This window comes from Solanum tuberosum, unplaced genomic scaffold (assembly GCF_000226075.1).
Source record: "Solanum tuberosum cultivar DM 1-3 516 R44 unplaced genomic scaffold, SolTub_3.0 scf00018, whole genome shotgun sequence".
Lineage (NCBI taxonomy): Eukaryota > Viridiplantae > Streptophyta > Magnoliopsida > Solanales > Solanaceae > Solanum > Solanum tuberosum.
In genome coordinates, this window is record NW_006238944.1 from 177,400 (window position 1) to 190,544 (window position 13,145).

Genomic DNA, 13,145 nt, shown 5'->3' on the forward strand with positions numbered 1-13,145 from the left:
AATAAGTAACTCATAACTTGCTGCAACATATGTCTATTTCCAATAGTATAATTTAACATTTTACAAATCTAAGAATAGAATGGAATTCATGGTAAAATTACTGAACATCTATTAAATATAAAATATTGTCACTAGTAATTACAAAATATGATTAACTAAATATATACCACCAACTGAAATAGGTGAATCCACCATATATACCACCAACATCATCAACATGCTCACCACCACCTTTAGCACCAATATCACCAATATCAACACCAACATTAACATTAGCATCATCACCAACATTTATTGCACCATCATCAGCATCACCAGGAACAATAAGTGCTTCCCTTTTGATGGTTATTGCTCCAGCCAATTCTTTTTTTTATCATATCCACTGTAGGGTTTATTTTGTGTCAATGATTTCTAGAGTTAAAAAGAATGACATTTGCAACTTTTGCTTTGTGGGGACAAGCCAGGGATGTACAATCTATAAACAAAAGTAATTTATATTAAAACTAATCTATAAATTATAATAGATAAAATATTTATTGTAAAATTGTATTTCTAACAGATGATCATTATGTTGCAATAGATGGACCATTTATTGGAAGAAAGCTATACAGTAGCAAATTATCAAGTTTTCTTCCAACAGATGACCCATTTGTTGCATCTATTGGAAGTAAGCTAAACAACAACAAATTATCAGTTTTCTTCCAACAAATGACCCATATGTTGCAACAGATCGGTCATCTATTGGAAGTAAGTAAAACAGTTGCAAACGATTTAGACTTCGTCCAACAAATGACCTATTTGTTGCAACAAATAGGTCATTTGTTGGATGTAAGTAAATCAGTAGCAAATGATTAAGTTTTCGTCCAACAAATGACTCATCTATTGCAACAAATTAGTCATCTGTTGGACGAAAGCAAAACAGTAGCAAACTCTTATGTTTTCTTCCAACAGATTACCTATCTATTGCAATAGATGACTATAGATGAGCCATTTATTGGAAGAAAACTAAACGAAAGCAAACTAGATAATCAATTAATTTAAATAAAGGTTATTCTATAGAAGACTTACTATATCATGAGGAGGACTGAAGAGATCAACAAAATTTATTTTTGGATTGTTCTTGGTAGACAACCACCTAAGAATCCTTTGTTGAGAAATTTCTTCCGAGTAATCCTTGAAAAGCTTCCTGAGGTAAGGTATTGCTTCAAATGTCCAAGCCTAAAAATATAAAGATGATGAAAATAAAAATTTAAAATTAGATACCATGCCAAAAACCAAGTTCATTTCTAACTTAATTTCTTGCCGCAATGCTGTTTAAGCAAACATAACCAAGTGATAAAATCACCAAAATTGAGATCCAACTATCCTTTTGTGTCAAATAGATTAAAAAGGGAAAATAAATTTTATTCATCAAAACAATCCATAGCTTAACAAAAATAAGCTAAGTCATTTCATTCCCAATCAAAACACCGAAAATACATATCCCACTACCTTTTATGTAAAATAGCTTAATACTACCAAAATTGCATATCTCTTCTTCAAGTACTCCCTAGCTCAACTTTCATAAATGCGGAAGAAGCTGAAAAGCTCATTTTCAGTGGGATCACTTTATCAAAATAGCAAATGCAATTTTAGCTTAAGTCACCGGATTTAAAATATAACTGCATTGATCACCCATCAGCAACAACAAATTCAATTCAGTACAAAATTATTTTCTATACACGCGTATATGTACTATCTATTACTAAATGTCTATTTTAATCTAGAAAACAAAGCATATATTACTGATTAAGCATATAAATCGCACACTAACCTAATCATCTCCAATAGAACTTTGTTACTCCTAGAATTTTCACCAAGTACCTGCACGCATTCGTGGTTGAAGAAAATAAAGGGAAAGAAAGTAAAATGATTGGATGGCAAAAAAAAAAAAAAAGGGCAAAAGATTAGTGAGATAACAAATTACAGAGAATTTAGATTTCCAGGAACCTAATTAGGCAAACCTTTTCAAAATTAAATATAAACCCAGGAGCTCTTTTCAAAAATACCTGCAGAACATGTCAACCCATTAGGAACCCAATTGGGGAAACCCCTTTTCTTCCCCATCTCACCTAAACAAGCAAAAACTTCATTGTCTTAACCGGAATCGCACAAAACCTGGGCAGCGCTTGAGGGAAGAGTATATGCAAATTGTAACCTCCCTCAGAATAGTCTCTTTGCAGTATTTCTTTTTTAAAAAAAAACTAAAAATCCTTAACAAAGCCCTAATTTTTTTCAAAAAAATTAAGTTTTACCTGCAAATCGTTGTTCCCTTGGATGGTTAGAATAGACTAATCGAAAGTTCAAAATACGGCCATCGAAAGTTGAAAGTTGCCGGAGAAATTGATTATCCCGATTAAAGCAATTTTGAATTTTTGAGAGAGGAGAACTTTTCTTCTGTGGGAGAGAGGAGAACATTTGAGAGAGGGAGTGGAAAGTTTGTTTATTTAGTGGGTGAATTATTTTGTATTTCTAAAAAGATTATAAGTTTTGAAAATGTTAATTGAGTCCACAATTAACTTAATTTAATAGTTAAGTGTGTTTGACCTTTTCTTGGTCAAAATAGTTACCAATAGTTAATTCCAAACTTGAAGGATACCTTTCCTTCAATTTTCTCTACTAACTTATTGTCACCGATATTATATGCTAAGGTTGTTTATGGATACTTTTCTATTGTTGCGCATTAATATGAACAAGAACAATCGATTTAAGACATTTTAGGAATTAGGAAAATACATGGTTTTAGGTTCTATCTCTTCTCTGCGCACTATAGGGAGTGACACGCCGCTATATTGACTCCTACTATAGAACAAAAATTCCCACTATAATGGGAGCATTATAGGGACCCGGTCCACTTGGTGCCTTGACGAGGACATTCCAAAATTTTTCAAAATTATGCAACCTTACCCCCTCCCCACAATCACCACAACTCCAGAAACATAACTTTGGTTAATAAAGTAGTTCCCAAGATCATTCCCAAAAATGTATGATACAGTCCTTGAACGTGACCCCAAGATCAGACTCAGAACACATCATAGGGCCAATACCATATGATCAGAACATTCAAGATCGAACCTAAACCAAGGCATGATCATTTAAACACATAGAAATTCATCATTCAATTATCACACATAAGCAGGTCACAACTTCTCCTTGTCCACAATCTCACGAAAATTCAAGCAACTACAATCAACAATGTTATCATTAAATTTATTAGGTTTGGTACATTTTATTTGCATTGGTCATCCATGCATCCACGTGACTTTTAAAGATTAATACCAATTTGAACCTTCCTGGTTACGATCTTTCATTGTATGTTTCCTTCAACCACACCCACACCCACGCCATTCTATCTACTTCATAGAGATATTACCTGGAATCTAGAGATACCAATTGGAATCAATTCATATCGTAAGTGACAGACTACATGAAAAGAGTGAAGAAGTGGAACAATTTCTTAGAATGCTTCATAATTCCATGAATATAAATGTGGACGTCAACATAACCATCCTCAAAACTCTATTCAACATTTGCTTTTATAGTGGGAGATCGGTAACCTGGGCTCTGATATCAAATTATCACAACCCAATCCACTGGATCGAGTGGGTACTTACTCTAACACCTAGATAGGAGAACCCTTACCACTCAATTTAAAATGGTTAATGCATAAATCAATTTAGCATAAGAAAACTCTTTTTTTTTGGTAGATAAAAATATTTATTACCAAGTAAGAATTACAGCTCAAGTTACAATAAAAGACATACATGATTGGACATACCTAGCTCCTGATTATCTTAGCATCTATCTCCGCTACCAATCTAGAAAATGGATAACATCTAAACATTTGGATATATAGCCTATTTTGAGGTGCTGCAGCTAGTGTTATTTTGTAAACCTTAGCCCTGCTACTTCTCCTTTTACACCACTTCTCCACCCATTTGAGTTCCCCCTCCCACTCCATACATGGTCTTTGGATGTGCATCCATTTGAGTAGCCTAGCCCATAGTTGTCCCGTGTAGTTGCACCCAAAGAATAGGTGTTGAATAGACTCAAGATAATTATTGCACAGTTGGCATTGTAAGTTTACGCCCATTCCCCATTTGGCCAGTCTATCACAAGTGTATATTTTTCCCAATGCGACTTATCTCAACATAAATATCCATGTAGGTGCACCTTGGTTACCACATATAACTCCCTTCCAACTAACCTTTTCAAATTGTCCTTGTAACTTTTGATATATGCTTTTAATGGTCAATCTGGACATTGTATGTACTGTCTCCAAAGGTATGTCAGCATCTATGAAATATTTGTTTGCCTTAAATATCTCCTGCATCACTCACGATGCCTTCTTTGGTTCTATTTCCCAAGTACATCTACCCTTCACATAATATGCATAGATCCACTTGATCCATATTTTATTCTTCTTTGTACACATATTCCGTAACAGCTTGCTGATTGCAACTTTGTTCCATATTTCCATATCAATCATATTCATCCCACCTGCTGATTGAGGTTGACATAGTCTACTCCAAGCTACTAATGCTTTCTTTGTTACTTCTGCCTTCCCGGTCCACAAAAATCTTTTACACATCTGATCAATCAATTGTGATATCTTCTTTGGTAAGATGAAAATTTGTGACCAATATGTTTGCATTGATATCAGTACACTCCTTATCAATTGGGCTCTACCAACATAAGATAGGAACTTTGTTGTCAATGAAGAAATCCAGCATAGTATCTTTTCCAACAATGGTTCACATTGAGCAATGGATAGTCGTTTTGTACTAAGAGGTACCCCAAGATATCTAAAAGGCATTTTCCCTCTACTAAATCCTGTGTATGCCATTATTTCATCTTGTTCAGTAATGCTTACTCCTCTAAAGTATATGGATCTTTTGCTGGTATTTACTATCAATCCTGATGCCTTTGAGAATTCTTGGAAGGTATCAAACAATAATTGGACAGATCTGGCATCACCTCTGCAAAATAGTAGGAGATCATCAGCAAAACCCAACTGGACTATGTTCACCTTTGAGCATTTCCCTAGTCCACTTCATGTTCTTCAGTAGTCTACTCAGATACTCCATACTCAGAACAAAAAAATATGGGGACACATGTTCCCCATACCTTAAACCTTTTTTTGCCTTAAAAGGACTAGCAGGCACACCATTGGATAGTATTAAATGGGACACAGTTGTGAGGCAAGCCATAATCCAATTAATAAATTTAGTTGGGAAGTTTAATAGTCTCAGAATTTGTTCAACAAAAGGCCACTCAAAATAATCATATGCCTTCTGCATGACAATCTTCATCATGCTTCTAGGAGATATACCTTTCCTGCCATATCCTTTCACCAATTCATCGCTAAGTAAAATGTTATCCATTATTACTCTCCCTGGTACAAAAACTGCTTGGCTAGGATCTATCAATGTGTCCATCACAGATTGCATTCTTATAGTTAAGATCTTGGAAATAATCTTGTATAGAATGGTGCATCATGATATTGGCCTATACTCTTTCACTGATTGAGGATGCTTAGTCTTTGGAATCAAAGTGATAAGAGCACAATTTATAGCATCACACATTATTCCAGTATCAAAGAAGTGTAACACAACTTGAGTGATCTCCTTACCTATTATAGGCTATGTTTTATTATAAAATAGAGCATTAAAACCATCACCTCCTGGGGCCTTGTTATCCTGAATAGTCAACAGAGCATTGTACACATCTTTTGTTGTAACCTTGTCAATCAATAATAATTGTTGTTCTCTATTCAAAGTTGGTCCCAATTCTATGATATGAGGCTGGACAGGGGTTAGTTGCTTTGCTTTTGTACCCAATAGACCTCTGTAGAAACTCACTCTCTCCTCTTGTATACCTTTGACATCCTGCATTACTATTCCAGCTGCATCTGTCAATCTTGTGATATGATTGTGTACTTGTCTATTCTTCATGCATGCATGGAAGTATGTAGTATTTAAATCACCTTCTTTTAACCACAGAACCCTGGATTTATGTTTGGTTGCACTCTCCTCTATATTTCTCCACTTTTCCAATTGTGTTTTGAGGTTCTTTTCCATCTAATATTGCTTCACTTGGTTATCATCTCGGACATACCTCATTTGTTCCTGTAGCATCTTCAATTGAGTCCTAATCATATTACTCTATATTGAATCCCTTGAAAATTATGATTACTCAAACCCCTCATAGGTTGTTTCAACCTTTTTATTTTCCTCCAAACCTCATTCTTAGAGCTAGCCTGTCTTTGTGATTTCCAGTTATTCTCCACTGTCTGCATGAACTCCGGGTGTTCAGCCAAGTAGTTGAAGAATCTGAATGGCTTAGGTCCAGTATTCTCCCTTGCTTCTATTGTTACACACAAATGGCTATGATCTGAAAATCTAGGATCAAGTATGCTGCACTCCAAATGGGTCCAGGATTGCAACCACATAGCATTCACCAAGGCTTTATCTATACTACTATAAGTGTGGCCATTTGTCCAAGTATAGTTCCTACTCACAGTCTTCAATTCTGGTAACCTAGTGTCTAGTAAACATTGCTTAAAATCTCTTAGTTCTGTCTCCTGAACTTGTGAGCCCACTATTTTGTCCTCAACATGCAAAATAGAGTTGAAATTACCCATTACTAACCAAGGCTGTCTGCACCTCATATTGTATTGATTCAACTCATACCACATGTCCCTTCTATCCAGACATGTATGTAGGCCATAAACCATGCTTAGATCAAATATCATGTCACTACCTCTCACCTTTACTGAACCATGAATCACTAGTATGTGTGTGCCCAATAATTGGAATTCCACCACTATTGGATTCCATAATATCCAAATTCTCCCCCCTGGATCCTCAACATAATTGTTATGCCATATCCAATTCTTTGTTATCTTCTTCACAACTTGAGCTGCATTATTCTCTTTAACTCTAGTTTCTGTAATAACAATTACTCCTACTTTATTTTCTTATAGAAACACCTTAAGCTCCTTGTGTTTATACACTTTATTTAGTCCCCTCACATTCTATGCTATTATATTCATCCAGTGTTAGTTTGTGGGACTTGCCTATTGTTACCTCCCCTTATGTCTTCACTACCCTAACCAATTTCACACACATTTAGATACTCACCCTCCTCCATTGTGTTGAAACTGTCTCTTATTCTAATCTATCGCCCCATATCTTCATCAGTATGAGTGTGTTTGATTGTTGATTTCCCTTTCGCAGTGTGCCATCCCTCCTCATGTGTCACTACTAGAAATTTGACTTACTGCAACGCTTATGTAGCAACGGCTATACAATCGTAGCAATAGATTGCCTATTACAACGGTTATAAATGTTGCAATATATCATTGGATTTAATAGAACAATTCTTAAAATGAACCGTGGCATCATCCATATAACCGTCCCTATAGAGTTTCTATGGCTACATATTTTAGAATCGTTGCAATAGATGACTCTATGGCAACGATTATTTTAGGACAAATATTGTGGTTCTGATTTTTATCCCTAAAATATATTTCCCTCCCCAAAAATATATATGTCATTAAAAAAATCTAAAAGAAAAAAGGCCTTTCCCATAAAACCCTTTTTCAACCAAATTAAAGCACACTTTTTCCCAAATGTTGTTCTGTTCTACAAATTCTCAGCGAAGTTCTTGGTGAAGGAAACAACAGCGAAGTTCTTGGTGAAGAAATCTCTCTGGTGAAGCTCGTTGGTCTTTCGACAACAAATTTCTTGGGCATTGATATCTTTTACTTCAGTTGAAGCTCCACTGGTCTTTCGATAACAAATTCTTGGATGTAAAGGTGAGTAAATTTTATGTTTTCTCTGCTAGTTAATGATTTCTAAGTCCCCATTGAATGATTTTTGAAAAATCGTAAAGAATAATATATGGGTTTGTCTTAAATCTATGTTATTTGTTCTAATCTAGGTCTGCCATATAATCTAGGGTTATAGTTTGTATTTCATGTTTGGTGGAGATTTGAGAACTCTCAAGCAAAAGTCTTTGAGAGAGTGAATTTTAGTTTTATGAGAGAAATTTCGATATGTAGTTGATTTTTTCCCCTCAAAATCACGCACAGGATATATTTCAGGTAAAAAAAAGTCTAAGATACTTGTCATCTTTTTCTATACAATAAACTGATTATGCTGGACTGATCAGATTTGAAAATTTCAGGAAGAATTTTCATGCTAGAGTCTAAGAGAATTTCACTGAATTTACTTCTTGTGTGCGTTTGAGTTTATTCCCTCTACCTTTTGATGTTAATATCCATTTCAGGGGTAGCTATGTAGATGAAGATTCTGATTACACTATTTATTTATGATTCTGTTGCAATTTTGGATTGTGAGAGTAGCATGCATAAGATAGGTGAAACTCTTCTAATTAACAATGTGTATGTATTGGTGCAATCGTCAACTGTCCGATTTCTTTGACAGTCTAAACTCTAAATATAATCATATAAAAAAGTTTAGCTTATACAATAATCATTACACATTTTGCCAAAAAAATAATACACAATTTGAAGTATTTGGTCTACTATTATTGTATCTTAGTAGCCAAGCATAGGAAGGTAATTAGAATTTGAAAAATGTTAAGGTGTACACTAAATATTGGAATACTTTTTTCTATAATTAGTTTTTCTTCTGATTTTTTTTCATTCATTTGTATAAAGTTTCTTAAATGGTAGAAGCTGCTAATAACTTAACTTGTCAATATTTTTGGTATTCTACTATTAATACTGCCATTGTTTGGTGTTGAATTGATGCGGAGATTTGATATTCAATTAATCTAAAACTTTGAAAGGTTAAGTTCTCTTGATATTTCCTGTACTCATGAATTTATTGGCTTTGATGATTTGCACATGTCATGTAGGATATATATATTCAATGGATTTTGGAGATAAAAGTTGGATGAATCTCCGAAGATTCACCAATGAATATATTCATGGAGTTAATGATTTTTTTGATAAAGCATTTGAACGAGCTTCCTAAGGAAATGAAATATTATGTCCTTGTAAGAAGTACTTTAATCGTAATTGGCATTGTCGAGATATGGTAGAGGGTCACTTAATTTGTCATGGATTTGTTCATGGATACACCAAATGGGTTTTTCATGGAGAAGGATTTTCCTCAAGAAATACGCCACATCCAACCAATGATGAAGAAACTTCCAACATGAATGATGATATTGATAGACTACTTCATAATACTTTTAGAAATGTAGAAGATGACCAGAGGCATAAAGGAGTGAGAGAGGGACCATCTAAATATGCAAAGAGATTTTCTAAATTAGTGGAGGAAGGGAAAGAAGAGTTGTATCCGGGGTGTAAGAATTTTTCTAAGTTGAGTTTTACCATCCGGGTATACTTGTTCAAATGCATTCACAAGTTGACTGATGTGGCCTTTTCAGATTTGTTGGACCTGATAAGAGAGGCATTTCCACTTGCTCAGATACCCGAGTCTTTTTACAAGGCAAAAAAGGTCATAAAAGATTTGGGTCTTCATTATGAGAAAATTCATGCTTGCACTAACGATTGCATGTTATTTTGGAATGACAATGCTAAGTTAGATAATTGCTCTGTGTGTGGAGCTTCAAGATGGAAGAATGTTCGTAATGACTTAACTAATAAGGTCACTAAAATCCCAGTGAAGGTTTTAAGGTACTTTCCTTTAAAGCCTAGGCTTCAGAGGATATCCATGTGTTCTGAAACATCTGTAGCTATGAGATGGCATGATACTGAACGACCTAAAGATGGAAATTTAAGACATTATGCAGATGGTGAAGCTTGGAAGGATTTCGATTCCTTGCATCCTGAATTTGCTAATGATGCTCGTAATGTTAGATTGGGTCTTTCAAGTTATGGTTTCAATCCATTCAGAACTATGAGCTTTTCCCATAGCACATGGCCAGTTATGTTAATGAACTATAATTTATCACCATGGAGTTGCATGAAGTCGGAGAATATTATGTTGTCAATGATTATTCCAGGTCCATCGTCTCCGGGAAATGATATAGATGTATACTTGCAACCATTGATTGCAGAGTTGAAGGAACTATGGGGAGTCGGACTTGAAACATATGATGTTGTAACTAATCAAACATTTCAAATGCGTGCAGCTTTATTGTGGACAATTAGTGATTTTCCAGTTCTAGCAATGCTTTCTGGATGGAGCACCAAGGGGAGATGGGCATGCCCCACTTGTAATCATAATACTTGCTCCCAATATCTCAAACATAGTTGTAAGATGTGTTACTTGGGTCATCGGGCATTTTTACATTCCGATCATCCATTTAGAAGAGATAAAAAATCATTTAATGGTAAAGAGGAGCATAAAGTTACACCTACTCCATTATCAGGGGTACAAGTTCTTGAAGAGCTTCGTGAATTCAATAATGTTTTTGGAAAGAACAACAAGAAAAGAAAACAAAAGAATGATGGTCCATGGAAAAAAAATCCATATTTTTTGAGTTGCCGTATTGGGCAACCAACAAATTGAGGCACAATCTTGACGTGATGCACATAGAGAAGAATATTTGTGACAGTTTGGTTGGGACTTTATTGGATATACTTGGAAAGTCCAAAGATCATATAAATTCTCGCTATGACTTGTATGAAATGGGGATACGTAAAGAGCTTCAACCTGTAAAAGATTGTGCTACAGGAAATATCCATCTAGCTAAAGCTTGTTTCTCTATGAAACCATCAGAGAAAAAGTTATTTTGCACTGTCTTAAAAGATGCCAAATTACCAAAAGGGTGTGCCTCTAATATATCAAGTCGTGTTCAAATTGAAGAGATGAAAGTATCAGGATACAAAAGTCATAATGCTCATTTCATAATGCATTACTTGCTCCAGGTTGCAGTCAGAAAAGTATTACCCAAGAATGTATCTATGGTATTGATTAGGTTGGGAAATTTTTTTAGAGCCATATGTAGCAAGGTTATAAGAAGAAGCGATCTTGATAAGATTAAAACAGAAATCATAGATATTGAATGCGAGCTTGAAAAGATTTTTCCTCCACTTTTTTTGATATAATGACACATTTGCCTATCCATCTAGTAGATGAAATTAAGCTTGGAGGCCCAACTCATTTGCGTTGGATGTATTCTACTGAAAGAACTATGTGTAATTTCAAGGGGCTTGTTCGTAATCGAAAGAACTATGTGTGACTTCAAGGGGCTTGTTCGTAATCGAAAAAATTCAGAAGGGGCAATAGTAGAGGGTTTTTCAGCTATAGTGTGTTTGACCTTTATTTCGAGATACCTACCTGATATGGTGAAGACAACATTTAGTAGGTATCAAACCGAGGATGATGAGGACAATCAAACAGAGGAAAGAGATGCTTCACCTTTATTTCCTAAGACAGGTCATCCAATCGGAAGTGAGAATATAAGGAAAGGCAAATCTATTACCATGGAGCAGCATGAGTGGTTTGAAGCACATCGATATACTTTGTTCAATACCGGAGATGAACAAGTAGAGACATTCATCAAGTAAGATAAAATAGTAGTTTGTTTTTAAACATAATTTAGATGTTATGATAATGTATTTCAAATTTCATTTCATTTATAAATACACATTGATGAAATTACATTACATGCTTACAGGGAACATAAGAGTTTAATTGATAATCGTGCTAGAGGAAATGCATGGGTAAAAGCACGGGTCCATAGTAGAGAATTTGGCGATTGGTTTAGGGACAAAGTTAAAAATATTGAAGTGTCCAATCATTTAAGATGGCTAGCTAAAGGGCCTAACTTTGTGGCAAAAAGATATACTGGATATTTCATTAATGGATATCAATTTCATACGAAGACACGGGATGCCCCTTGCAAAACTCAAAATAGTGGAGTGACTTTGTCAGCAACAACAGATAGTTTTGCTAGTGCTAGGGACCAAAATTATGTCGATGGAATGGTTATCTATTATGGAATTATTCAGGATATCATTGAGACTGATTATTGGGGTTGCTTAAGTGTTGTACTTTTTAAATGTGATTGGTTTCATAATGAAGTCGATGAATATGGATTGACTCGGGTATATTCAACAAAAAATGTAGTACAGATGATCCTTTTGTACTAGCATCTCAAGTGCATCAAGTTTTTTATGTGGAAGACCCAATTGAGAAAAATGTTTATTATGCAAGAAACAAAGTCCCAGTGGATTTGTATGATTTGGAGGAACAGAGTTGTCCTAATATTGAAGAAACATTTTGGAGAGAGCCTAATGATGATATTGGTTCATCAGAAAGATTATTTGATGTAGATGTTAGATGGTCGAAAGAAGATCTCCCTGTTGATATCATCGATGTTCCTTCCATTGCACAACATTCACAAGATATAGCAATGGAAACATCGGAAGAGGAGGATGACTTTGATGATACTGATTGGGATTGGATGGAAGTTGATGATTGACAAAAGATCTTGTGAACTTGTTCAAATACATTCTCTTCTTGTTTTTTTGTTGTTGTAAGTAATGAATATCCTTTTGAGTTGCATCATATAAATTATGAATGTTGATTGGACTTGCTATCTCTTCTTTTTATTTCTATTAATATGTTTTGTTTTCAAGTTATCTCTAAATTACTGCAACTTTAATAATACACATGTGCTAAAAATTGTTGGATATGTTATGAAATCTTTCTTTGTGGTCCTTCATTTCTTGTTTTGGGATTAGTACTTTTGCTAAGTCTTTTTCTCTCTTATTCATTTTCATTATTCTTCTTTCTGCAGTTTCTCTGAGCAAACTTCAACATCACAGTGTACCAGCAAAGCACCAGGCTCTTATCTCTTTATTAAGGTCCAAAACACCAGGTTCTTATCTCTTTATTATGATTCTTTGAATATTTCTTTGCTAATACTTCTCTTTACAACTTCTGTCATTTCTTTGAAATCCCATTGAGGTCATTAAGTAGCAGGCTTTCAAAAGTTAGATTTCAAACTAGTTTTATATTTATTTTCTTCTAAGCTCTTGATAATATGTTGTTGCTATTGCTGCTACTTAAGGGTACATTTTGTTTTCAGCTCTTTGTTTCATAAAACTGATATGATTATTAAATAGAGTTAAATATTTGGTTTAAAATTTTACAGAT

The 13,145-nt window shown here is 34.6% G+C and overlaps 2 protein-coding genes and 1 long non-coding RNA gene across 5 annotated transcripts; 1 reads left to right on the forward strand and 2 right to left on the reverse strand.

The window, feature by feature from the left end:
- Positions 1 to 282: 282 nt before the first annotated feature.
- On the reverse strand, positions 283 to 2,441 carry LOC102600741 (uncharacterized). Of its 3 annotated transcripts, none has more exons than XR_366762.2 (4): positions 2,295 to 2,441; positions 1,814 to 1,863; positions 1,069 to 1,218; positions 283 to 475 (listed from the first exon to the last, which is right to left on the reverse strand). It is a non-coding gene; the product is annotated as an uncharacterized lncRNA (long non-coding RNA). The 3 variants fall into 3 exon arrangements; XR_001471934.1 differs by lacking the exon at positions 2,295 to 2,441 and adding an exon at positions 2,049 to 2,224; XR_001471936.1 differs by lacking the exon at positions 2,295 to 2,441 and adding an exon at positions 2,004 to 2,224.
- A 1,934-nt stretch (positions 2,442 to 4,375) lies between these two features.
- LOC107058267 (uncharacterized) lies at positions 4,376 to 6,682 on the reverse strand. Its single transcript, XM_015303780.1, has 4 exons — positions 6,281 to 6,682; positions 5,720 to 5,987; positions 5,167 to 5,461; positions 4,376 to 5,018 (listed from the first exon to the last, which is right to left on the reverse strand). Exons 1-4 carry the CDS (start codon positions 6,680 to 6,682, stop codon positions 4,376 to 4,378), a joined length of 1,608 nt encoding a protein of 535 aa, XP_015159266.1.
- Positions 6,683 to 9,104: 2,422 nt separating this feature from the next.
- On the forward strand, positions 9,105 to 10,550 carry LOC107058268 (uncharacterized). The gene has a single exon (XM_015303783.1). It carries the CDS (start codon positions 9,105 to 9,107, stop codon positions 10,548 to 10,550), a length of 1,446 nt encoding a protein of 481 aa, XP_015159269.1.
- The last annotated feature ends 2,595 nt before the right edge of the window (positions 10,551 to 13,145 follow it).

Coding starts and splice junctions, on each gene's coding strand:
- LOC107058267 (XM_015303780.1), bottom strand. CDS start 6,682: ATGGGTAATTTCAACTCTATTTTGCATGTTGAGGACAAAATAGTGGGC. Junction 5,988..6,280: donor AGGCTAGCTCTAAGAATGAG/GTTTGGAGGAAA, acceptor GCATGCATGAAG/AATAGACAAGTACACAATCA. Junction 5,019..5,166: donor AAGGCAAAAAAAGGTTTAAG/GTATGGGGAACA, acceptor ACTATTTTGCAG/AGGTGATGCCAGATCTGTCC.
- LOC107058268 (XM_015303783.1), top strand. CDS start 9,105: ATGGTAGAGGGTCACTTAATTTGTCATGGATTTGTTCATGGATACACC.